Here is a 27,188-nt window from a genome sequence, read left to right on the forward strand (position 1 = left end):
TGTGCCAGTGGATTTCGAGGAGCAAGAACAAAGATCAGATGTGGGGAGAGTGTGAGGTATCAGCCAGTGATGTGTGTGTGTGGAGTGGGGGGGGGGGGTAACCTAATCTTGCAGCTCGGTGGAGGCCGTTGGTGGTCTTCCTACATTGTACGCTGGTCCTCCTGGTCATGCAGCCCGTACTGGCTGCCACTGTCTACGAGGTGGTATTGGTGACCCTACTGCTGGTCCTCCGATCCCCTCGGGGGGCAGGATGTCCTATCCCACATCGACGGCGTCAAGAAGCCTGGCCAGGTCGGCATTCCCAAAGCGAGCAGCAGGTCTGCGCGCTGCCATCCTTGTGTGTTGACTGGGAGTGAGTGGTGAGGGAGTGTTTAAAATCAGCTCCTTCTTGTTGGCGGTGAGACGCTGAAGCACGAGTCTGGCGAATCGGGCGGCGAGACAGCCAGTAATGACGAGAAGCTCATGGGGTCATTTCTAGCACTAAGTGCCGTTAAATACGGACCGCGATCTCGCCAACGCAGCTGTCTGCAATTCACCTTCTTCATCTTTGCTTCAACTCAATTGTTTCTGTTTCTCACTGGACCTATTTGCATCGAAATAGCTAATGTTTGATTTGCAGCTGTTTTCTGTATCACTTAATTATAATCTATGTGGTACCAGAAAGGCTTCGATTATGCAGTTTGGTATATTTATTCAAATGTCTTTTTTTTGTGGACATCTTTTAATAGTTTCTCCCTTTTCTACAGATCCCAATATCATTCATGGCTTGCTGGCCAGTAGGATAAGCAGCCGGCAAACCTGCTCCCGATCCTTCTACTGTTATCAATTCCAGCCAGCTGTTCATTTCAAAAACTGTATCAGTGCAATAAATCTGGGTTGGAATTTTCCGGTCGTTGGGATTCTCTGTTCCCGTCGGCAGCGCACCCCCGCCCGCAGGTTTCCCGGCGGCGTGGGGTGGCTTCAAAGGGAAATCCTATTGGGAAGAGGCCGGAGTAGGGAATCCCACTGCCAGAGAATGGTACGCTGGCTAGAAACACACAGCTCTGGGGCGAGGAACAAATGTCCTCACTGAGGCAGGTATTTTATTTTTGTTCAGCCTTTCTATTTCAGAATGTCATGTTTGACACTATATTTTTGTTTTTAATTACGCAGCTCCTTCATTCCAAAGTTTATCAACCATCTCTTCAAGTGCAAGCCAATCAGCATGGTGGGAGCAGAGCAGGTAAAAACTTCTTCATGGAATTAATGTCCTTAGTAAAATAACTTGTGTAAATGTCTGCCTCGTGTAACCGGATTAGTTCCAACAGGTTTAAACATTTATTTTGCATTTTGATCAGTCGCTCAGAGTGCTGGACTCCCACGGGATCTTGAATTTGCCTCTTTCGATTGGATGAGTTCAATCTATTCTTGGCTGATCAAATAGTTGGACTGGGGAGCCTGAGTTCAGGAACTTGCTGTACGCCGTGTAGTTGTATCTGTAGGGAACTGGGTTAAGACTGGAGTAGTTTTTGTTTCAAATAGACCAGGGGTGGGCAAACTTTTCCGTGCAAGGGCCGCATTCAGAAATTCACAATTCACAAAGGGCCGCATAGTATATTAAGTAAAATAATTACTTCACCCGGTTATGATTGTGGGCACCTCATATAGAACATAGAACAGTACAGCACAGAACAGGCCCTTCGGCCCTCGACGTTGTGCCAAGCAATTATCACCCTACTCAAGTCAACGTATCCAACCTATACCAGTAAGTAACCCAACAGCCCCCCCACCCATTAACCTTAAAAAAAAATTTTTTAAAAAACAAAAAAAAAAAATTATTTTTTTTTTTTAATTTTTTTTTTTTTAATGACTTGGTGGGCCGCAGAAATACCTTTGGCGGGCCGCATGCGGCCCGCGGGCCGTAGTTTGCCCACCCCTGAAATAGACCTTTATATCTGGCAAGGAGAGTATGCTTGCATCTCATCCATCTTGTCGATGCAAATCCAGGTCCTACAGGTGAAAGGATGTTTCTCTAACTCATTCAACATAAATGACAATATTACAGTGTATCTGTTATTGCTTCTAGTTACGATAACTTATAAATAATCACAGTTCAGACACAAAATGCTGCAGAATCATCAAGTGTATTTCATGCACCTCTGCATGTGGCTCATAGACTGTTACATTGTTTCTCGGCACATGACTGCAGTGCGATTGAGGCACCCTGGGATATATATTTACATATCAATTAAAGTCGCCATAGTCCCAGATGACCATAGGCTGTTTTTCCCTTTGAAAGGAAGAGCTGACTGGTGGTGATTTAACCTGAGGATCGCCACAACTCAGGCGAGGGGCAAGGTTGAGAAGGCGGGAATTGAACTCACGCTGTTCGTCTTGCTCTGCGTCACAAACCAGCCGTCCAGCCAGCAGAGCTTAAATGGCCCCCAGTTGCTATTTCTTTACGGATAATGTAACAGTCTCAAAACGATGGGCCATATGTGTAAACAAATGTTGGCATTGTTAGTAGGCATAATTCTTTGGAGCTAACGCATTAGCATCAATGCATTATGTTGGGCTAAATACTCGGCGGGATTCTCGGGTCCCCCAGCTGCATGTTTCTCAGCGACGCGCCGTTCGCTGGCAGCAGGATTCTATCCTCCCGCCGCTAGCCAATGGGATTTCCCACATCAGCGAGAAACCCTCTGGTGGGGGTGTGCTTCTAGCGGGAAAAGTCAAGCCCAACGATCGGAGAATTCTGGTCAATATGATCAACCTGCTGTGTGGCTGGTGATACTGATATTAAATACCAAAAAGTGGACAAGCAATGACTGCATCTTTTTCATTGTGCAGAAATGACTACAAAGGCCAGGTTTCTGCTCCTGAGTCGGGTGCACAGAATTGGGAAGATTCTTGACTCCACAAATGTGCCTTAGCAGAAATTTCCCCAAACAGTTGGATTCTCAACAAAAGCAATGCGGGGCAAGCTGTTTTAAAGGGCTGCCTTGGCACTATGGAACTTGGTCCTAGTTGCAATCAAAAAAAGAATCAGATGTATAGCCCACATGTTCTCAGTCCTGCACACTCTCCATTTCCCACCCTTGTCTACTCATGCCACATCATGCCCCTACCCACTCCAGTGTTGCTTCATAGCGCCAGGGTCCCAGGTTCGATTCCTGGTTTGGGTCACTGCCTGTGCAGAGTGTGCATGTTCTCCCCGTCTCTACATGGGTTTCCTCCGGGTGCTGCGGTTTCCTTCCACAAGTCCCGAAAGATGTGCTTGTTCAGTGAATTGGACATTCTGAATTCTCCCTTAACAGGCGCTGGAGTGTGGCAACGTTGGGATTTTCACAGCAACTTCATTGCATTGTTAATGTGAGCCTACTTCTGACAATAATAAAGATTAATATTAAATTTGCAAACAACACAAAGATAGGTAGGAACATATGGGCGGCATAGTGGCGCAGTGGTTATCATTGCTGCCTCACGGCGCTGAGGACCCGGGTTCGATCCAGGCCCCGGGTCACTGGCTGTGTGGAGTTTGCACGTTCTCCCTGTGTCTGCATGGGTCTCACCCCCACAACCCAAAAAGATGTGCAGGGTGGGTGAATTGGCCACGCTAAAATTGCCCCTTAATTGGGAAAAATAATTGGATACTCAGGAAAGTATGTTGTGAAGAAGAGTTTGCAGAGAGATATAAGTAGGTTGAGTGAATGGGCAAACATCTGACAGGTGGATTAAAACGTGAAGTTGCTCACTTTGGTAAGAAGAATAACAAAAAAAGTGAAGTATCACTTAAATGGAGAAAGACTGCAGAATTCTAAGGTGCAGCAGGAGTTAGGTGTTCTTGTGCACAAGTCTCAAAAAGTTAGTACACAGATACTGCACATAATCAAGAAGGGGAATGGAATGGTTTCCTTTATTTATTTATTTTTTTATATATAAATTTAGAGTACCCAATTATTATTTTTCCAATTAAAGGGCAATTTAGCATGTCCAATTCACCTAACCTGCACATCTTCGGGTTGTGGGGGTGAAGCCCACGCAGACAGGGGGAGAATGTGCAAACTCCACACGGACAGTGACCGGGCCTGGGATTCAAACTAACCACTGCGCCACTGTGCTGCCTTTGCTGTCCTTTATTACAAGAGAAGTTGAATATAAAAGTAAGGGTCTTCTGCTTTTTCCAACCCCCACCCCTGGATAAAATGGTGGGTGCCGGGTTCAGAGGTGGGACTTCCGAATCCTATGCTCCGGCGGCATTTTGGCTGAGGCGCAGAGCCCTTGCCGCTTTGTGAAAATTCAGGCCAAGAATGAAAAGCCTACCGCAGGGGTGACCAGTGTCAATCGTTTTTGTTGTGCAACTATTCAAACCCGTAGTCTACGGTGTTGCATGGAAATACAGCACGTAACCATTCCTTCTCATGAATTTGTGAATGGGCGATGGAAACAATCATACCATTGTTGCCTTTGCTATGTATTCAGTGTAGATCACTGCAGCTGGATTTTTTTTTCTCGCAGCTGCACTTTGTAATATTCCACCAAGTTTGAGCCCATGAAGCCAATAAATGTTGGTTTGATTTTTGGCCGTAAGTGCACCCATTCTCCAGCTGAGCCACCTGTTTGCGTGTACTTAATTGTGAGACTTGGGTTCAAGTTCAACCGACAGAAGGAGTTGAAAGCGTTTGGTCCCAGATGGATTTCAAAGGGCGCAAATAAAGACAAATTTTAGCCACCCCACTGACTTAGGTAATTATAGGAGAATATATTCCTGAGCTACGGGGCACCTATTATTTTTTAAAATATTTTAGCTGCCTAAGGCTCCCCATATCCTGCTTGCGGTACAGCACACACAACTTTTATGGGCAATGGGGCACTTCCACATCAATCCATTGTACTATATCCTTTTTTTTATTGGTCCACTTGAATTTTTCCTTTGTATTTCCCCCTCATTTTTGAAAATTCTTGTTCAGCAATCTTAGTATGATCATTCATTCAGAGATAAATTAGACAATAGACTGCTGAAACCAAATGGCTAAATATTTTTTGAGATCTACCTACAGACTATGAATGCAGCTGTTTAGTCTATCACGGTAGTCTATCATAGTGCTAACATATCTGCAGGTCTTTCTGTTTGCTTGTAACAGCAACATTCTTTGTGTGAACTGTGTGGCGGAGGGATTGGCTTTCAACAGCTCAGCTGTTGACTATGGCTACAGCTGCTTGTGGACAGCTCCTCGTGTTTTTATAGCGGAGAATTCCGACTGCGACGTTACAATCCTGTTGATTTAATTTCACGAGCCACTGATACCGAAGGCATGATTTCACGCATCAAATTTTAAATTTGTAGTCCTTCAAGAAATGGAAAGCCTGATTTTTCTCCTGTTGCTTTTGATTTTAAAAAAAAATGCTCATGGAGCTGTGCGAGCCTCTGGCTTCAGACTTGAGGCTTTTCAAAACCTAATTCTGCTGAGCGCGATAGTAGATGGTTTTATAGGACAGGATTTTTAAAAGTCACCTCCGTCACAAATGCCACTCATCCCTCATTTATGACACAGCCGCACATCAGAAGTCCTCGGGTTCAATCCCAGATCAATATTACAGGGGGCGGCACGTGGCACAGTGGTTAGCATTGCTGCCTACGGCGCTGAGGACCTGGGTTCGAATCCGGGCTCTGGGTTACAGTCCTTGTGGAGTTTGCACATTCTCCCTGTGCCTGCATGGGTTTCACCCCACAACCCAAAGATGTGCAGGGTAGGTGGATTGGCCACGCTAAATTGCCCCTTAATTGGGAAAAAAAAATAATTGGGTACTCAATTTATTTTTAAAAAAATAATGTTAACTGATCTCAATTATGCTAACCATAGGGCGGCTACAATTGCCCTCAGCACCCCTGGTCTAAGGGGGGAAACATTTGCGGTCCTATTATAACCCGTGCTGGATACTGATGCTGGGTGAGGAAAGGATTGGGCTTGATCGTCATGCCCTGCAGAAGATTCATTGTTTCGGTCAGTCATTCAGAATGGCCACTTGGATAAGGTGCTGGTGGTGAAACTAGTATTCAGACAAGGAGGGAATTCAGCATTGGAGAAAACATGTCATCTGTTTGCAATAAGCCTTTGGAAGAATGTATCAACTGCATCAATTGTGAGCTTGAGATGTCAAATAAATGCCTTAAGAAAAACAAAGTGTAAACTAATTATCTTACACTTTCTGCTGTGCTGAGGTCTGTCTTCACATAAAATCTATGGGAGTTACCTCTACCTGCGAAATATTAGTTAATCTGAGGTTTTAATCAAATAGTGGGACAGTATTCATTCTTACTGGATTGTAAATGTGGATTGAATGGAGCTGCCAGCAAGTTTGCTGGTCCATCATTTTTGGCCAATAAAAGCCCAAGTTTGTCAATGTTATTGCCACCTCTTAAATGCACAGTGGGAGCTAGGGTGAAGATGATTTTCTTGTTTGACGAGAAGGTTTGAATGAATAAATTTGATCAGTAGTGGTAAATCGGTTTCCCATCGACAGAATATGCTGTGGCAGAAGCACAGATTTGGGTTTGCTGTGTTTGTGGGAGATGCAGCAGATCCGCAGTGTGATCAGCAATGGCGACCTTCCCTCCTGCACTGGACTGGCTGGCAAAATATATTGTGTAAAATTAGTAATTTTAGTCCGACTGTGCCACCAGTTCCAGCCTGGACCTGTTGTGCACACATGCCCCTCGTGACAGCAAATTAGCCTGGATTCAGGGATTGGGGTAAATGGAGAAACATCGATGTAACATTACGTGAATTATTGGCCCTTGGTCTTCAAATAGTGCCATGAGCAAGGGGAGAATAATCATTTCGTCACCAGAGCCATACTCTACAGATCAGGTTTTTTTAAAATTAAAATTTACTTAACCTAGAATTCTCCAGCCCGTAGAACAATAAAACCGAATTATTCACTCATGCATTCCTCTGAGCAGCATAGAGGAACATAGTCGAAAGTTCATTCTTGAGGTTGAAGGCTGTCCAGAGCCTTTGGAAGCTCACATATGCAAAGGCTGCAATATAAGAAATGGGAAGGACAGCTGAATTGGCATCAAGCTGCCAAATAAATATCTCTGCCTGCGTAATCAACTATTCCTCCCCCACCCTAACCCGTGAGACAAAGGACATCAAAAGAAATCTTTAACAATTGAATAAAGCGATCAATCACAGTCGGGTTCAAAGATATGAGGCTCGTTTCCCACAACCTGTTTCTAGCCATCCTCCAACTTTGATCTCAAACCTGTTTCCTTTAAGTAATTTTTAGCAGACGTTTGGAAAATTACCAGGTGACTACCTTCACTGGAAAGCAAGCAAACATAGCAACAAGTTAACATTTGCCAGATTCTATACATCGATTACTCAGCAGAGAGTTTATGAGGAGGTTCTTGTGAAGCACTAACCCTAACGGCATTGTAATTAAAATTTATGAATATTAAATCACAGACATATCATCACCTTGTGCTATTCTCCAACAGGAGGTATCTACTCAAACTCCACTTTGTCGTATTTCCCCCACCAACTTTTGTACTTTTCTTTATCAAACACTTATCCGTTTTCCTTTTAAATATTTTCACGGTCTCTGACTTCAAAATAATACGTGTGGTGCGCTCAAATAAAAACAGAAAATGCAAGGAATATTCAGCAGAACTGGCAGCATCTGTGGTGGGAGAAACAGAGTTAACATTGCAGGTCTGTGTTCTGATGTACGGTCACAGTCCTGAAATGCTAACTCTGTCGACAGACGCTGCCAGGTCTGCTGAGTGTTTCCAGCACTTTCTGTTTTTGTTTCAGATTTTCCCATGTAGATCAAGTACATTTCTCATCCTCTGCTCGCTATAAGTGTTGGAAAATCTTGGAACCCTTCTGCTATGTTCTGTGTCAAGAAATCCAGACTTATTTTGTTGTCAGGCGGCTGGGAACCTGTACGCCCAGTATACCGTGGGGGTTTCCTGCCTGCGCGCTGGGAGCAGGCGGCACTTAATAATCAAGTGTTTTGGTCGTATTTCTGGCCATGGACCCAGGCCCAGCTCAAAGAGTTAATGGCATGAAAACAGGGACATGTGACCTTGGAGCAGAGCGTCTCTTCTCAACTATATCTCGATCAGGTCGCCCCTCAGTCTTCTCTGCTCCAGCGAAAACAACCCAAGCCTATCCAACCTCTCAATGTTTCATCCCAGGCAGCATCCTGGCGAAACGCCTCTGCACCCGCTCCAGTGCAATCAAATCCTTCCTATAATGTGGCAACCAGTTGGCCTGTAAGTCATATGAAGTAGTCCATGTCCAAATGCAGCAAGATTTGGACAATATCCAGGCTTGGACTGACAAGTGGCAAGTTACATTCACGCCACACAAGTGCCAGGTAATGAGCATCTCCGACAAGAGAGGATATAACCATCACCCCTTGATATTCAATGGCATTACCATCTCTGAATCCCCCACAGTCAACATCCTGGGAATTACCATTGATCAGAAATTGAATTGGACTAACCATATTAATACTGTGACTATCAGAGCAGGTCAAAAGCTAGGAATCCTACAGCGAGTAACTCGCCTCCTGACCCCCCCCCAAAATGCCTGTCCACCATCTACAAGGCACAAGTCAGGAGTGTAACGGAATATTCCCCACTTGCCTGGATGAGTGCAGCTCCAACAACACTCCAGAAGCTCAACACCATCCAAGACAAAGCACCCCACTTTATTACTACCCCTTCCACCACTGACGGATAGTGATAGCTGTGTGTACCATCTACAAGATAAACTGCAGGAACGTCCAAACCCACAACCTCTACCATCTAGAAGGACATGAACAACACATACCTGGGAACCCCCAGCAGCTGGAGGTTCCCCTCCAAGTCACTCCACCCTGACTTGGAAATGTATCACCATTCCTTCACAGTCGCTGGGCTGAAATCCTGGAACTCCCTCCCTAACAGCACTGGGTGTACCTACACTTCAGGATCTGCAGCGGTTCAAGAAGCAGTTCACCACCACCTTCTGACGGGCAACTAGGTCAATGAATGCTGGCCTAACCAGCGACGCCCACATCCCGTAAATGATTTTTTACTTCAATTAGGTTTTTGGAAAGAGTCTGCGTGTAACTAGAATATGCACTTCAGTGCTATAAGGTACTGGAATTTCAGGTATGTCTCAGCAAATTGTTTATAAAAGATTACTGTCAATTAGTACAGGAAAGGTATGCTGAATGGTACTTTGTGCATTTCATTTGATTTAGAACGTCATAACCAGAGAAATAAAGAGCTTTTGCATACTGAACCTGTGAAATGTCAAGTACACTTAGCAAGCCTGCGGCAAATATTGTCTGGCAGGCGAACTATCCGTTGGTGTCACATTTATTTGGTGTCAACTTCTTGGCCAGCTAATACCAGTTGACCTGAATAGGAATGCACCAGCTCCACAATTTTTCATCCTCATGACCAGTCCCAGTAGATTGAACAGTCTGCTCACCAACATTCCTTCTGCTGTTGACACAAGTCTGTGAATTTTGCTTTACCCTTTCTTCCCTGCACCATGTTTAATTTACTGCCAAGACGGATGCACCAATTATGTTGCACCTTGCATTTAAAAGAAAAAAGTTGAAAATGCCGACTGCCTCCCGGTCCAAATGGGTTTGCTTTCCCGGGGCTTTGCAGAATGGTTGTTTACCACTGACCGACACCACGTTCTGACAGTGAAGGTCACCTTAGGCTTAAGGGAGATTACCATCTAGTGTTTTGTCTCTGGTCGAGACGCTTCTGTCAACATAGTTAAAATGTTGATTGTCCGGGACGGTTTCTAGAAAGTGCTGGGATGATGTGAAATAATGGAATTAAGGGGCGACGTGTTTGCTGTTGTTGCAAGGTCTGCCATTTTTAATAATCGAACACGAGTTAATGTGGGAGAAATTTGCTCATTTGAACTTATTGTTGTGCAATCAGGCGGCCAGGGCCAAGAATCTAGCTGCCCAATTGAATCATAGATAAATATAAACAAGGTTTGTGTTGCCAGGTTAAGCTATTGGAATGCGGATTACAATATCCACGCAAACAAAGTGATGTGACTGTAAGCACAAAATAGATGTTTATTTTGTGATGACATGTGGACCCAACAGCTCCCCCTATTGAATGAATGGCCTATTGCAGATAAAAGCCATCTGGAAAAAGGTCATCTAATCTTTGGTGTCTGTACAACTGAGCGATGTCATGTAGCACATGAATTTAACCCTGTGTACCTCTTTGGTGAAGCAAGATTCAACGTGCTGTGGCATTTTGGGTGTTCTGAGCAGGGAGGTTCACATTTATATAATGCCTTTCACAACCGCTGACATCTCAAAGGGCTCGACTGCCAATTTTGAGCCGAGACAAAAATAATAGCATCTTGATGCAATGAGAGCTTCAGCAAAGTTTGATGATTCTGGAACCTTGTCTTTAAGCCATGCCAAGAAACCCAGAAACCTGCACCGTGGAGCGAGAAGAGAATTGTGAAGTAGAATGATTCAGCTCTTTATATTATCCATGTCCCCCAATATTTCAATCAGGTTACTTTCCTAGAATAAAACTGCAAAATTAGAGGATCTGGGAATAGAAAATGACGAGCAGCCGATGAGACAAACTCAACTTTAAAAATTGCAGAAAGTGTCACCCGTCAAAAGCAGTCAGTATGGTTCTGATTAATCATAGGAACATTGGACCTGGGAGCAGGAGTAGGCCATTTGGCCATTTGAACCTGTTCCACCATTCAATAAGATTATAGTTGAACTGGTTGTAGTCCCATAAACTCCATTTAACACAAGTCCAAATAAGGGGGCTGACCACACGAGATCTTGCCCTGGTCTAAAAATGTGCAACATAGGTGGAGTTATGGGGATACGGTGGGGAAGTGGGTCTTGGTAGAGTACTCTTTCAGAGGGTCAGTGCAGACTTGGTGGGGCCGAATGGCCTCCTTCTGCACTGTAGGAATTCTATGGTTCTAAGGCAACTCTTGTGTTGGGGACAGGGAGGAAGTCACCCTTCCTGCCATTACATCATGGGGTTGAAGGTCCGGTGCCGTATTCAAAAGGCACCTGGTGCTCCTTCCCCAGAATGGCAGCAGGAGGCCCTCCCATCTGCCCACGGCAGCCTGGATGGAGGTTTCAGCAGCAGGGCACATCACAGAAATGCCCAGCTGTGTCAGAAGAAGATGAATGATCTGCTGCACTCTGCCAGGGTATGTTGCATTGTGAAACTCATAAGAGCATTGTAAGGTGCGCGTACGCAAGGGTGGCAGACTGAGTTGGGTTGCAACATACAGTACATGAGCTATCTGTACCGAATGTGTGCCAGCCACTTCATGCTCTACTATCAGCTGCAGGACATCCTGTCTCTCCATCGCATTCTGGGGCGGACTCAGCCGCTCTGGAAATACGCATGCAACCATTGGGATGACGTACTTCCGTCTGTCTTTCTGCAGGAGAGGAATGCCGACAACAGGCAGGAGTGGTCCCAGACTGGAGGCAGAATGCTGGATACTCAAGTCCTCATTGCTTTCAAAGAGCAGGGTGCACATTCTAGAGTAGGCTTGAGGTCACAATCTTGTGAGCACATCACTGACACTGGTCCACAGCTGGTGGAGGAAGTGACAGCCAGGATGTCTGACATGCAGCACTCTGGGCCTCTGGACGAGCCTCTGGGCCCAGCCTTAAGAAATATGTTGGAGATGCAGAGACAGGCAAGGCAAAATCAAGCAGATTTGGCAGAGGTCATGTGCAGCCTTGTCCAAAGGCTGGAGGAGCCTCTCTACATTCTGCTGCTTATCTGGCAAGCAAGCGTTTGGAGGCCTCCATAGAAAGATTGACAGACACCTTGGAAATCTAGATCCAACAGAATGCACAGCGGCTCCCTAATATGTGCTCGAACCTGCACACTGTTGCTCTAGCCATGTGGGCAGTGCAGCAGTGGCGAACCAAGCAGCAAATGTGTAACTTGACCTCCTTCTAGATGCCTTCTTAAGGAGCTGGGAAGGTGCCATCGGGCATCCACAGTGAGGAGGAGCACCAGCAGACACCCTGGGGGCTTCAAGCCAAGGGTGGTCTCCTGCTCCACTTCCCCTCTGCCAGTAATTCAGTTGCCTCCATCAGGTAGGGCTGATGAGGGTGCACCGGAGCAGGAGACCCATAGCAGGCCGGGGCCCTCTAGGCCTCGGAACACCAGAGGATGCTGCCAAAGCCATCACAGTCAGCAGGATGCCTTAACCACGGCTGCGGATATAAGGGCTGCACCTAGATGTAGTGGTATGCAACAAAAAAGATGTTTTGAAGGCAAGCAGGTGTCACGGATGTACAAACATTGTATATAGTTTTGGCACTTGTGAATATATGTTCATGTGCTCTGTTTCCTGGATTCCATCTTGCTGGACGGTCACAGGCATGTAAAGTTCTGGAACTTGCCTCTTTCTGCTCAACCTTCTGGCTTTGTGCCAACCTCGGGGCCTTCTCATTTGAATGAGAGCCCGTAGAAAGGCAGGGTTACCTGGAGCCTCCATCATATAGGTATTGGTGCATCTGTGAACGAATTGAAGTAATAAATGTAGTGACAATATTCCTTCCAGGTTTCCTTGAACCCCATGCCCTGTACCTGGCCTCCATCCAAGCATCCCACTCCTTTCAGATGAAAGACATCTTGGAGACCAGAGATGGGTGTTCCTCCCATTCATACATGTCTAAATATGAAGACATTGCTCTTTGACCAGGGTGATGAGAGCCATGTGCAGGAGCCCTCCCTCTCACATTTTTCAGCTTGCTTCCATTACACTCAAGACTCTATATAGAGAGAGACCATTGCCTTGACAGCACATAAAGACTAAAAACATGAACCCTTGTCATTCATGACCATTTATTGAGAGTAGGGAGTATGGAGTTTGGAATCGTGTCCCATGGAGGCATCCATCTCCCTGCCTCCTGTCACCCCAGTCTCTGACAGCAACGGATGGCAAATTGGAAAGAACAAATGGCAGTTCCAGTCCTTGCTGGGATCTCAATGTTTTGAGACCCATGAGTCAGGAACAAACCTGCTGTCATGTGGGCTTCATCATAGAAAGGAGAACACAACTGAGCATGGTTGTCATCCAGTTGCCTCATGATTACCAGAGTGTCCCTTTCATCGACCAATTGTGCTGACCTTGAACTCCACCCACCCGAAAAGCCTCTCCTCCGACTTCGAGGTATAGAAACACAGAAACAAAGAAAATAGGAGAAGGATTGGGCCCTTCCCCAGAATGGCAGCAGGAGGCCCTCCCTACTCCACCATTCATTGTGACCATGGCCGATCATCCAATCATTAACTCGTTCCCGCTTTCTCTCCATATCCTTTGATCCCTTTAGGCCCAAGAGCAATACTGTATCTAACTCCTTTTTGAAAACAATGTTATGGCCTCAATTGTTTTCTGTGATAGCAAATTCCACAGGCCCACCACACTCTGGCTGAAGAAATTTCTCCTCATCCCGTTCCTAAATGGTTATCCTGTATCCTTAAACTGTGAGCCCTGGTTCTGGACTCCGCTGCCATCGGGAACATCCTTCCTGCATCTACCCTGTCTGGTCCTGTTAGAATTTTATAGTTTTCCATGAGATCCTCCTCACTCATCTAACTCCAGCAAATTTAATCCCAACCGACTCAATCTCTCCTCATCCGTCAGTCCCACTATCCCAGGAATCAGTCTGGTAAGCCTTCGCTGCACTCCCTCCGTAGCAAGAATAACCTTCCTCAGAAAAGGAAGCCAAAGCTGCAAACAATATTCCAGGTGTGGTCTCACCATGGCTCTGTATAATTGCAGCAAGACATCTCTGCTCTTGTACTCAAATCTTCACACAATGAAGGCCAACCTACATTTTCCTCCTTCACTGCCTGCTGCACTTACATGCTTACTTTCAGCAACTGGTGTACAAGGATACACAGGTCTCATTGCAATTTCCCTCTCTCAACCTATACCCATTGACAATAATCTGTTATCTTGTTTTTGCTACCAAAATAGATAACTTCACATCAATCCACGTTTTACTGCATTTGCAATGTATTGCTCACTGACTCATCTTGTCCAAGTCACACTGAAGCATCTCTGCATCCTCCTCACAGCTCACCCTCCCACCCAGTTTTGTGTCATCTGCAAATTTGGAGATATTGAACGGGATTCTCTGATCCTGAGGCTAAGTGTTGACGCCGTCGTAGACGCCGTCATGTTTCACAACAGCGTTAACAGGCCCCCAGGAGCAGCGATTCCGAGCCCCTCAGTAGGCCAGCACGGCACTGGAGCGACCCACACCACTCCAGCTGCCGATACCGGCGTCAAATGGGCACCGCGGGTCTGCGCATGCGCTCTGCGACCGGAACGATTGCCGCATGCACAGTGGCTTCCTTCTCCGCGCCGACCCCGACGCAACATGGCGTAGAGCTACAGGGGCCGACGCGGAGCAAAAGGGGCCCCCAGCCTGAGAGGCCAGCCCGCCGATCGGTAGGCCCTGATCGCGGGCCAGGCCACAGCGGAGCCCGCCCCCCCCCCCCCCCAACCAGGCTGTCCCCGAAAGGATGCATAGCGAGGTCCTGCCGGGTAAGACCACACGTGGACGCCGCTGGCGGGGCTCGGACTTTTTTGCAGCGCTCTCCGGAGAATCGTCGGACTGGCGTTGGGGCGGCATCGCGCGATTCGCACCCAGCCCGGTGATTCTCCAGCCTGGCATGGGCTGAGAGAATCCCGCCCATTATATTTAGTTTCTACATCTAAATCATTAATATATATTGCAAATAACTGGGGTCCGAGCACTGATCCCTGCGGTACTACATTAGTCACTGCCTGTCATTTGGAAAAAGACGCGTTTATTGCTACTCTTTGTTTCCTGTCTGCCAACCAGTTTTCTGTCCATCCCAATACACTACCCCTAATCCCATGCATTTTAATTTTACACGCTAATCTCTTATGTGAGACTTTGTCAAAAGCCTTCTGAAAGTCTAAATAAACCCCCTTGTCAACTCTACTAGTTATACCCTCGAAGAATCGCATGAAATATGTTACGCATGATTTCCCTTTTGTAAATCAATGCTGACTCTGTCCGATTCTATGACTGCTTTCCAAGTGCTCTACTGTAAAATCTTTGAGAATGGATTCTATAATTTTCCAGGCATCAGGCTGACTGGTCTATAATTCCGTTTTCTCTCTACTCCCCTTTTTTAAATAGTGGGGTTACAATCTGGAAATTTGGAGAACGGCGCAGTGGTTAGCACAGCTGCCTCACAGCTGTTTTCAGCCGTGATCACATTGAATGGCGGTGCAGGCTCAAAGGGCTGGATGGCCTTGAGTGACTGTGTGGAGTTTGCATTTACTTCCTGTGTCTGCATGGGTTCCCTCCGGGCACCCCGGTTTCCTCCCAGATATGCAAGTTAGGTGGATTAGCCATGATAAATTGCCCCTTAGTGTCCACAAATTTGGTGGGGTTACTGGGTTACGGATAGGATGGAGACGTGAGCTTAAGTAGGGTGCTCTTTCCAAGGGCTGATGCAGACTCGATGGGCCGAATTGCCACCCTCTGCAATGTAAATTCTATGATAAAATTCTATGATAAAATCTGAAGGAACACATCCAGATTTTATAGAATCTGGGAAGGTGACCACCAATGCATCCACTATTTCTATGGCCACTTTTCTAAGTACTCTGGGATGTAGATTATCAGGTCCTGGGAATTTATCGGTCTTCAATCCCATTAGTTTCCTCAACATCGTTTCTCTAGTAATACTGGTTTCCTTAAGATCTTCCCTCTCACTAAACCCTGTGTTCCCCAACATTTCTGGTATGTTATTTGTGTCCTCCTTTGTGAAGACAGAACCAAAGTTGGTCAGCTATTTCTTTGTTCCCCATTATAAATTCTCCTGCTTCCGACTGTAAGGGACCCACGTTTGTCTTCACCAATCTTTTTCTTTTCATACATAGAAACATACGTAGAAAATAGAAGGAGAAGGAAACCATTTGCCCCTTCGAGCCTGCTCCGCAATTCATGAGCTGATCATCAAGTTCAATACCCTTATACGCCTCCCCCACCAGTAACCCTTGATTCCTTTTGTCCCAAGAGCTGTATCTACTTTCTTCTTGAAACGACAACGTTTTTGCCTCCACTACTTTCTGTAGGAGTGAATTCCACACTCTGGTTGAAGAGATTTCTCCTCACTTCAGTCCTAAAATGTTTACCCCTTATCCTCAAACTATGACCCCTAGTACTGGACTCCCCCACCATTGGGAACATTCTTTCTGAATCTCTCTGTCCAATCCTGTTAGAATTTTATGTTTCAAAGGGGGAGGGAGTGTGAAGAGGGTGCGCTGAAAGGGAACAGCATGTAAATTGTAAATTATAACTATTCCAGTCATCTGTACAGTGGAAAAATGTAAACTTCAATAAAAATATTTATTAATAAATAAATTAAAATAATTTTATAAGTTTCTGTTGAGATCCCTTCTCACTCTTCTAAACTCCAATGAATATTATCCTAACTGACTTAGTCTTACACAGATTTTACACAGAACATACAGTGCAGAAGGAGGCCATTCGGCCCATCGAGGCTTGCACCGACCCACTTAAGCCCCACTTCCACCCAATCCCCATAACCTACCCTATCCCCTCCTAACCTTTTTGGACACTAAGGGCAATTTAGCATGGCCAGTCCACCTAACCTGCACATCTTTGGACTGTGGGAGGAAACCCACGCAGACACGGGGAGAACGTGCAGACTCCGCACAGTTACCCAGCAGGGAATTGAACCTGGGACCCTGGCGCTGTGAAGCCACAGTACTATCCACTTGTGCTACCCTCACCTCATCTGACAGTCCCACCATTTCAGGAATCAGCCTGGTAAACCTTTGCTGCAGTCCCTCCATAGCAAGAACATCCTTCCTCAGATAAGGACACCAAAACTGCACACAATATTTCAGGTGTGGCCTCACCAATGCCCTATACAATTGCAGCACAAAATCACTATTCTTATACTCAAATCCTCTCGGTATGAAGGCCAACAAACCATTTGCCTTCTTTACTGCCTGCTGCTTGCATGCTTACTTTGCAACTGATGCATGAGAGCACCTAGGTCTCACTGAGTATCCACCTCTCTCACTTTGCACCTATTCAGATAATAATCTGCCTTCCTATTTTTTCTACCGAAGCGGATAACCTCACATTGAACCTCATTAATAATAATAATCTTTATTATTGTCACAAGTAGGCTTATATTAACACTGCAATGAAGTTACTATGAAATGTTCGAGTACACTTGAGAGAGAATTTAGAATGTCCAATTCACCTAACAAGCATGTCTTTCGGGACTTGTGGGAGGAAACCGGAGCACCCGGAGGAAACCCACGCAGACACGGGGAGAACGTACAGACTCCGCGCAGACAGTGACCCAAGCGAGAATTGAACCTGGGACCCTAGCGCTACAAAGCAACAGTGCTAACCACTGTGCTGCCGTGCAGCCCACTATACTGCATCTGCCATGCATTTGCCCATTCACTTAGCCTGTCCAAATCCCGCTGAAGCATCTCTGCATCCTCCTCACAGTTCACCCACCAACCCAAATTTGTATCACGTGCAAATACCAATAGAAGCTTTTACAGTCAGTATTTTATATCCCCGCAAGCTTACTCTCATACTCTTATTTTCCCCTCCTTAATCAATCCCTTTATCCTCCTTTGCTGAATTCTAAACTGCTCCCAATCCTCTGGTCTGCTGTCTCTTCTGGCCAATTTGTATAGCTCATCCTTGGACCTAATACTATCTCTAATTTCCCTTGTAAGCCATAGTTTGGCCACCTTTCCTGTTTTATTTTTGTGCCAGACCAGAGTGAACAATTGATCCAGTTCACACATGCGCTCGTTGAATGTTTGCCATTGCCTATCCACCATCATCCCTTTTAAACAACTTTCCCCAATCCATCACAACCAACTTGCACCTCATACGATCATAGTTTCCTTTCTTTAGATTGAAGACCCTAGTCTCAGAATTCTTCATCAAGATGGAGAGCAATGTAGTTGATTCTATCATGTTATGATTGCTCATTCCCAAAAAGCTTCACACATCTAGCTTGCCAATTATCTTTCTCATTACACAATACCCAGTCTCAGATGGCATATTCTCTAGTTGATTTCTTCACGTATTGGTCCACAAAACCATCCATTATGCACTCCAGGAATTCTTCCTCTACTGTATTACTAATTTGATTTGCCTAATCTATGTGCAGATTAAAATCACCCATAATTACAGGTGTTCCTTTATTACATGTGTCTCTGATTTCCTGTTTAATGCCATTCCCAACATCACCACTACAGCTTGGGGGTCAATATACTACCCCTAATAACGTTCTTTGCTCTTTGGTATTTCTCAGCTCTACCCATATAAACTGCACATTGTCAGAGCTAATATCGTTCCTCACTATTGCGTTAATTTCCTTTTTGCCAGCAATGCAACCCCACTGCCTTTTCCTTTCTGTCTGCGCTTCCTGAATACTGAATACCCCTAGAGGTTCAATTCCCGGGCAGCACGGTGATTAGCACTGCTGCCTCACAGAGCCGAGGACCCGGGTTCAATCCCGGCCCCAGGGTCGCTATCCGTGTGGAGTTTGCACATTCTCCCCGTGTCTATGTGGGTATCATCCCCACAACCCAAAAATGTGCAGGGTAGGTGGATTGGCCACACTAAATTGTCCCTTAATTGGGAAAAACAAGAATTGAGTACTTTAAAAAAAAAAACATTTTTTAAAGATGTTCAATTCCCATCTCTCGTCACCCTGCAACCATGTCTCCGTAATCCCGACGATATCACACCCATCTACATCTATCTGCACGATTAATTCAGCCACTTTATTGCGAATGCTCCCCGCATTAAAGCTTGTCTTTTTAACATTCCTTGCCCTGTACTGTGTGGCCCTTTTTGATTCTGGCCCATACTTTCTCTGCCCATCATTTTTCTTATTCACCTTTCTGTCTTTTATTCTGTTCATATTTCCCCCTCCTCTGACTCCTTGAATTGGTTCCCATCCCCCTGCTATTTTAGTTTTAACCCCCCCCCCCCCAATCCCTCTAGCAAATACTCTCCCAAGGACATCAGTCCCAGTCCTGCCCAGGTGTAACCCGCCCAATGTCCCAGGAATCTGAAACCCTCCCCCTCACACCGTCTCTTCAGCCCCATATTCAGTTGATACATCCTGCTTCTTCTGCTCTGAGTAGCACGTGACACTGGGAGTAATCCTGCAATCACTATCTTTGAGGTCCTACTTTTTAATTTACTTCCTAACACCGCATAATCACCTTCACCGCTGCCCCCCCCCCCCCCCCCCCCCCCCCCCCCCCTCCCCTGAATGTCCTGCAGCCGCTCTGAGACATCCTTGACCCGCCAGGGAGACAATGTACCATCCAGGAGTCTCAGTTGCAGCCACAGAAATACCTATCTCTTCCCCTTACAATTATCCCCTATAACTATTGCATTCCCACACCTTTTACCCCATCTCCCTTATGCAGCTGAGCTGATGGTGATGCAACAAAATTGGTCATCGGGAATCTCAAGTCGCCTTTTAAATTTCCGAGAACAGAATTCCTAAAGTTCATCCTGATGTCAGGAATCTGATTTTTGATCTTCCGTCAAATTAAGCTCCCCCACCCACCAAGCTTCCCACAGCTGGTGGGACAGGAAGATTCCACTGTTAGCGTAGAAATCGTTTTGACATTTGAGACATGCAGAGCCATTATGAATGTGTAATTTGAGTGGGTAAAAAAGGGTTGCAACAGTGGCCAGCAGGACTACTAAACGACTCTACCTATATAATCAGATAAATTATTTAACCCACTAAGTGGATTCACAGTAAGTGTTGATGTTGTTGCAATTCAAAAAGTCCCAGTCTGAGCACTTAGTGGAATCGTCTTTAATGTTGGACATTTGCAATTACCTGGGCAAAGTGCAGGAAGAAAAATCAGCAAGGATGACCTGGTATTTGAACCTTGCTGGTGTTCCTTCCATTCATTCTGATTAGAGGTCTTTAAAGTTATGAAGGATTTAAATAGGGTAGGTTGGAGTAGAGAAGATGTTTCCAGTTATGAAAAATTTGAAACGAGGACCATAAATATACGGTCATCACCTATCAATCTTCTGAAAAGTTTACCCAGCGAGTGGTTAGACCGTGGAACTTGCTACCACAAGGAATGGTTGAAGCAAAATAGCATAGATGCCTTTAAGGGAAAGCTAGATAAATACATGAGGGAGAAGCAAGTAGGAGGATTTGCTGATAGGATTAAGGAAGATAGTGTAGGAGTAGGCTTGTGTGAAATATAAATACTACGCCAGTTGGCCAAATGTTCTTGTGCTTACATACTGTGTAACCTAATGGAAAGTCGGAGCAGTGGCACAATGGATAGCACTGCTGCCTCACAGGGTCCCAGGTTTGATTCCAGCCTTGGGTCACTGTGGAGTTTGCACATTCTCTCCGTGTCCGCATGGGTTTGCTCCGGATTTCCGCCACAGTCCAAAGATGTGCAAGTTAGGTGGATTGGCCGTGCTAAATTGTCCCTTTGTGTCCAAAAGGGGTTACTGGGTTATGGGGATAGGATGGGGGTGTGGGCCTAGGTAGGCTGCTGTTTCAGAGGGTCGGTACAGACTCAGTGGGCCGAATAGCCTCTTTTTGCACTGTAGTGATTCTATTCTATGAAAGGTGAGTCCAGTGCGATCCTTATGGGGCAATGTGATCCTCTGCTCCACCAGATTTTCCTTTAAGTATTATCTGGACGAATAACTGAATGAGGTGATACATATTACATAGACATAGAATAGAACAGTACAGCACAGAACAGACCCTTCGGCCCTCGATGTTGTGCCGAGCCATGATCACCCTACTCAAACCCACGTATCCACCCTATACCCGTAACCCAACAACCCCCCCTTAACCTTACTTTTTAGGACACTACGGGCAATTTAGCATGGCCAATCCACCTAACCCGCACATCTTTGGACTGTGGGAGGAAACCGGAGCACCCGGAGGAAACCCACGCACACACGGGGAGGACGTGCAGACTCTGCACAGATAGTGACCCAGCCGGGAATCGAACCTGGGACCCTGGAGCTGTGAAGCATTTATGCTAACCACTATGCTACCGTGCTGCCCCCCTGCAAAGAATATTCCGCTTGTTGTGACTTATTTTGGCTTTGATTTTGATACAAAAACTGCTTAAACATCCCTTTCATGTTAATAGACCAAAGGAGCTCTCATTGACAATTGATGCGATTGGCTTTAGTCCAACCAAGTTGATCCAAGTTCACAACACAAACTGGTTCTGTTTTGCCAGCCCACTCTCTTGAGAAACCTAGATTAGTGGTGTAAATAATGAATAGTCGCCTTGTGCAGAGAACTAGAGGGAGCTCTTGGTTACTGAGGAATGAGGCTACAATCTCAGTGTGTTAATGGGGGTGATAACTTTCAAATTATGCTTGTTGATCATAAAATACTTGTAGAAATGCTTTTCTGTAAGTTATGTACAAAGTAATTGAATTAATGAGATGTACATAGAACGTTTATTCACTTCTGATATTCTCAATTACATTCCTTCCCCCACCCTCCCCATAAAAAAACATTGGGCACGATTTAACTGAAAGGTTTCGAAGTGTCATTTGTGGCGGGTTTTGCTGGGAGTTTCCTGTCTGCGAATTTCCCACCTCTATCGAACGACACTGAGCCACATTTTTGTTTGTATTTTTTTTCCAATTAAGGGGCAATTTAGCGTGGCCAATCCACCTAGCCTACACATCTTTGGGTTGTGGAAGTGAGACCTAGGCAGACACGGGGGGGAATGTGCAAACTCCACACGGACTGTGACCCAGAGCCGGGATCAGACCTGGGACCTCGGCGCTGCCTAGTCTCTTTTTTGGGCCCTGGGGCGTTTCTTACCAGTTTAGCCCACACTTAATCAGAGATTGGGCTGCCATTTGAAAGGGTGCCCCAATCTCTAAGTGAGCGTGTGGGTCATCCCACCCAGGGGCAATGGCACCCCTCATACACATGGTCATTATCCCCCCCCTCCCACCCAAGTGAGGACACGCCGTTGTGGGGTACCTGGAGGCCCTCCTCTTCAGGCCCCCCCCCCCATACCACCTTACAGGCCCCTGCCTTTCTAGGACCCCCCCCCCCCCACTCTTCATACTTCCCACCACCCCCCTTTCATGGGCATAGCCCCCCTCGGGCCCTGACTCTTGGCTGTGGCACCCAGGCACCCTTACGGTGCCACCTGGGCACCATGGTGCCTGCCTGGCAGTGACAAGGTGCCCGTGTTCCAGGGAGAGGGCCAGTGAGCCATCCTGCATTATCCCTGACCACCCAGCGGTCTCCAATGGCCCAGGAGCCACCCCCCCCCCCCTGCCCAGGTGCCATTCCACCTGGTCTACATTTGTGTGACCCAGTACTGAACGGTCCCAGGGAGGCCAGTAGATACCGGGTAAGTAGGTGGGCGGGTTCCTGATCTCAACTCCTTGCAGGACATGGGTAGATGCCACGAGGTGTTGTGGCTGTCGGGGAGCTTTGCTGGAGGCTTCACCCAGGGTCTAGCGGCCACGTCGCGCTCCCATTGGGGCGTGGCCGGTAGATTGCGGCCATTGTTTTTTTTTATTGTTCCATTTTAAATTGATACCAGAACGAGAGGGGTTTTCAAATTATTGCAGAAAACGACTCGCTGGAATAAGCCAAAAATGTAAATATACAATTTACAGCGTTGATGTTTATTTCACAGCTTCTGCTGGACACTCATTCTCTGAAAACAGTTCTGCTTGATCTTCCTTCTATTGGTTCGCAAGTTATACGCAAGGCTCCAGCGAGCTACACAAAGATTGTGGTCAAAGGCATGACACGTGCAGAGATGATTCTGAAGGTAAGGAAACTCTACTTTGCGAATCCGTGTGTTGCAGTGCACTACAGCAGGAACCTCAAATGTTAGATTTGCTGGCTAATATCTGTCAGCCTACAATGCTGGATTTCTGGGAGTGATTTTCAGTCGGTGATCTCATCCAGTAACAGCTCAATGATCAGAGCAACCGTTAGAATATTGAAGTGAGATAACGCCGTATGACTCTATGACTGACTATCAGGAACTAATACCTGTTTTCTGTTATGGGCAGTGCAGCAACAATTGCAGCCTTTAGCAAGCGCACTGCTCTGACAATATCACAATTTGCAGACTCCGTTTGCTCCACTAATGGACCACTAATCATAGAATGTACACTGCCGAAGGAGACCATTCGACCCATCGAGCGCACTGGTCCTTGGAAAGAGCACCCCACTCAAACCCAAGCCTCCACCCTATCCCTGTAACTCCAGCTAACCTTCTTGGACACTAAGGGCTATTTAGCATGGCCATTCCACCTAACCTGCACATCTTTGGAATGTGGAAGGAAGCCAGAGCACCCGGAGGAAACCCACGCAGACACGGGGAGAACGTGCAGACTCCGCACAAACAGTGACCCAAGCCAGGAATCGAACCTGGGACCCTGGAGCTGTGAAACAACAGTGCTAACCACTGTGCTACCATAATGCCAACTGAAGTGTTCTAGACTTTCCTTAAAATTGCACTATTGGTTCAAAAATGGATTTTACAGTCAAATTTTGTTCAGGCTTTTAGCTGGCCAGCGGTATCCACACTGCCAGCTCCAATGGTTTGCCAGTCCTTGGTAAAGGCTGAATGATCGGCATTATTCCACTGCAATAAAGGACAGAGACCTTTGCAGTCTGATGGCTCCCAAACCGATCTCTCTGGGGAAAGCTGTTGTCGCTGTTAATTAGAAAACCAATTTATTAGAGCTCATCTTCTGACAGGAGTGACAATTCGACGCCTGCAAATTCAGCTTGATAATTTGAATGTGCTCATCACTTATGCAAATGCAAAGTTGGTTAACGTTTTTGTAATCTTCCTATGAATGTGATGTTGAATGTTGGTAGAAGATATGTAAAGTTTGAGGAAATTCTGTACCCTTTGTACTGAGTGGAATGTTTATGTCAAGGAAAATTTTTCTCTCTTTCCCCTCCCCCAAATTGGCTTTCTCCATGGCTGCACAATCTTTCCTAGGCAAGGGGATGAGTTGGAGACTTGCCTAAAGACGTGCGGTTAGGTGAATTGGACATTCTGATTTCTCTCTCTGTGTATCCGAATAGACCCCGGATTGTGGCGACAGGGGAATTTTCACAGTAACTTCATTGCAGTGTTAATGTAATAATAATAAAGATTATTATTAATAAAAGGATTGGTGACCAGAAGAGCTTGGACCCACTAGTGCTGCTCCGCTATTTCCGAGCTCGACCGGTCCCATACTCCTTACGACCAAAAGTGGATGCCAAGTTGGAGCGATTGGGCATTGTCTGCCCCATTCATTTTGCCGACTGGGCAACCCCAGTAGTGCCCCTACTGAAGCCTGATGGTCTGTGTGGCGAGTGCAAGATGACGGTAAACCATGTCTACTGTTTGGACTGTTACCCAGTCCCCCGAATCGAGGGCCTCTATGCCCGCTCAGCAGCGGCAGGACTTTCACGAAGCTTGACGTGAGCCATGCGTACCTTCATTTGGTCCTGGACATCACCACCCGGTGTTTCATCACCATTAACACCCACAGGGGGTTATATGAGTCCACCTGGGAGCCGTTTGGAGTTTCCTCGGTATGCACGATTTTCCAGTGAGTGATGGAGAACGTCCTGCAGGGGTTGCCCAGACTGGCTGTCTACCTGTATCAATGTTGCAGACCATGCCAAGAAAACCAGAAATCTCCAACAGCGGCGCCACTGCGCTCGTGGGAATGGCTGGGCCCACCCTGGTCTCACCTCCATATCGATTTCGCCGGCCCCTTTCAGATAATTGTGGACGCCTACTCGAAGAGGTTGGAAGTCCACAAGATGCAGGCAACCACCGCAGGAGCGACTGTGAAACGTTTGCGGCACACGTTCATCACCCACGGCATTCCCGAGAAGCTGGTCTCCAACAACGGGGCAGTGTGACGTTCGGGGCTTTTATGACCACCAACGGCATTCGTCATGTTCAGACTGCCCTGTTTCACCGTCCTCTAATGGGTTGGCTGAACGGGCGATGCAGACATTCAAGAGGGGAATAAAGAATCTTGGGAGACCCAGTCAGTCCGGTTTTTTGTTTTGCTACTGGACTATGCTGTACGCAATCACTGGTCACACCGGCCAAGCTACTCAAGGGCCGATGCCTTCGGACGTATTGGTGTCTGGTTATCCCGGATATTGGGGAGAAAGTTTGCCGTGGTTCAGACCGATCCCAATTGGATACATGCAGGCGCACGCCACTGCATCCGCAATTTCAGCGATGGCGACACGTGGATTCTGAGCATGGTATTGCGCCAGGTAGGGCCGGTCTACTCTTCCGTGCCGGCACAGGGCAGAGAGTCAGATCGCCACATCCGCCGGAGCATCCCGGCACTGCCAGAGCCTATTGAGGAAGCCCTGGTCCCGCTTATCCCAAGCCACCATCGCCGTTACAACCGCCGGCTCCGCTGCCCGTCGATGTCCAGGAGGCCGAGATGACTGATGCTGGCCTTTCAGATTGTGATCCTGATTCCGACGTCCAGCAGCAAGCAGACATCGACACACCGCTGTCCGCGTCAACCATGCCCGTCCAGTCCAAACGCCCCACGCGGAAGTGCCGGTTTCCCGGTGCGGCATATGCCCCCCGTCCCTGCACAGTTGATGTCTGACTGCCGCCCTCAAGCTAAATCGACCAGGGGTCCCTCGCTACAGCTGATGGACATGGACTTGGGGAGAAGGGGTGAGTGTTATGATTCACTCAGAGGTCATGGAGTGCGCGCTATCTGTGTACCTATGACCACCTTGGAATACGAACTTCCCTGATAAATAAGGCAGGACTTCCCCCTTAACAAGGAGAGTCTCTTAGTATAAAAACCCCGACCTGGGTGTAGGTCAGGGAGGGAGCCCCTTAGGGGAGTGGAGAGATTGCTGTATGAGAAATAAAAGTGTAGCTGTTTTGTATTCAACTGTGCGTTCCCGTGTGGTCACTTCGTCGGATTTTATAAATGGCACCAGAAAATCTGAAATGTTTGTGACTTCAAGACAGAAAATTTCTGCCGCTTTCTACTCGTTTGTGGGTGCAACACGGTGGCGCAATGGTTAGCACTGCTGCCTACGGTGCTGAGGACCCCTGTTCGATCCCAGCCCCGGGTCACTGTCCGTGTGGAGTTTGCACATTCTCCCCCACAACCCAAAGATGTGCAGGCTAGGTGGATTGGTCACGCTAAGTTGCCCCTTGGTTGGAAATTCCCGGACCAGCCTCCCCGAACAGGCGCCGGAATGTGGCGACGAGGGGCTTTTCACAGTAACTTCATTGAAGCCTACTCGTGATAATAAGCGATTATTATTTTTATTATTATTAAAAAGAATAATTCGGTACTCTAAAACAATTTTAAATTACCTGTTTGTTTCTCTAATGAGAATCGCTTATTGTCACGAGTAGGCTTCAATTAAGTTACTGTGAAAAGCCCCTAGTCGCCACATTCCGGCGCCTGTTCGGGGAGGCTGGTACGGGAATCAAACCATGCTGCTGGCCTGCTTGGTCTGCTTTAAAAGCCAGCAAGTGAGCTAAACCAGTCCCTAATGAACCACTTTGAAATTGAACGTGAGAGTTTCCCATCATAAAAATAAAATTAAAATGGAGGAAAACAAAAAGCCATTTCACACCACTGCTCGGAAGGATTCATTTTGCGACATAAAGTGTCACTAAATAGCTGTTATAATTGAAAACAATAAATGATCCACTTTAGCAAATATCAGCTTTTTCCAAAGAGTATTAGGCCTGTAACAGGATACTGACCGTCATCTTACTGCCATTACAAATAAAATAACAAAGGCTGGAAATAAAGAAAGCGTGTTTGAAATGCACAGATGTCTGTCAATATCTCTACAGGAGAAAAGCAGGTCAGTGTTTCTAGTATGACTCTTTTGTCCAATTCCTTCACGGCACCACTGGCTTATCCCTTCAGGATGTAGTTGTTTTATTCTGTCAATAGGCAGTTTATGATATAATGAAATACTGCGCCTACATCTGGTTTATTTGTGCTTCACTAAAGCAATCCCACTCCCAGACAATAGGACGCTTTGGTTAATACAGCTTTTTTGTTCAATC

At 46.5% G+C, this 27,188-nt stretch overlaps 1 protein-coding gene across 1 annotated transcript in view; it reads left to right on the forward strand.

Annotated features, from left to right (window-relative positions):
* The window catches only part of vps53 (VPS53 subunit of GARP complex), a 269,146-nt gene that overhangs the window by 219,824 nt on the left and 22,134 nt on the right, over positions 1-27,188 (forward strand). The window contains exons 19-20 of the mRNA XM_038814428.1: positions 1,153-1,222; positions 22,779-22,916. Coding sequence (XP_038670356.1) covers positions 1,153-1,222; positions 22,779-22,916 — 208 coding nt within the window. The remainder of the gene's footprint in view (positions 1-1,152; positions 1,223-22,778; positions 22,917-27,188) is intronic.

Source organism: Scyliorhinus canicula, chromosome 12, assembly GCF_902713615.1.
Source record: "Scyliorhinus canicula chromosome 12, sScyCan1.1, whole genome shotgun sequence".
In the NCBI taxonomy this organism is placed as follows: domain Eukaryota; kingdom Metazoa; phylum Chordata; class Chondrichthyes; order Carcharhiniformes; family Scyliorhinidae; genus Scyliorhinus; species Scyliorhinus canicula.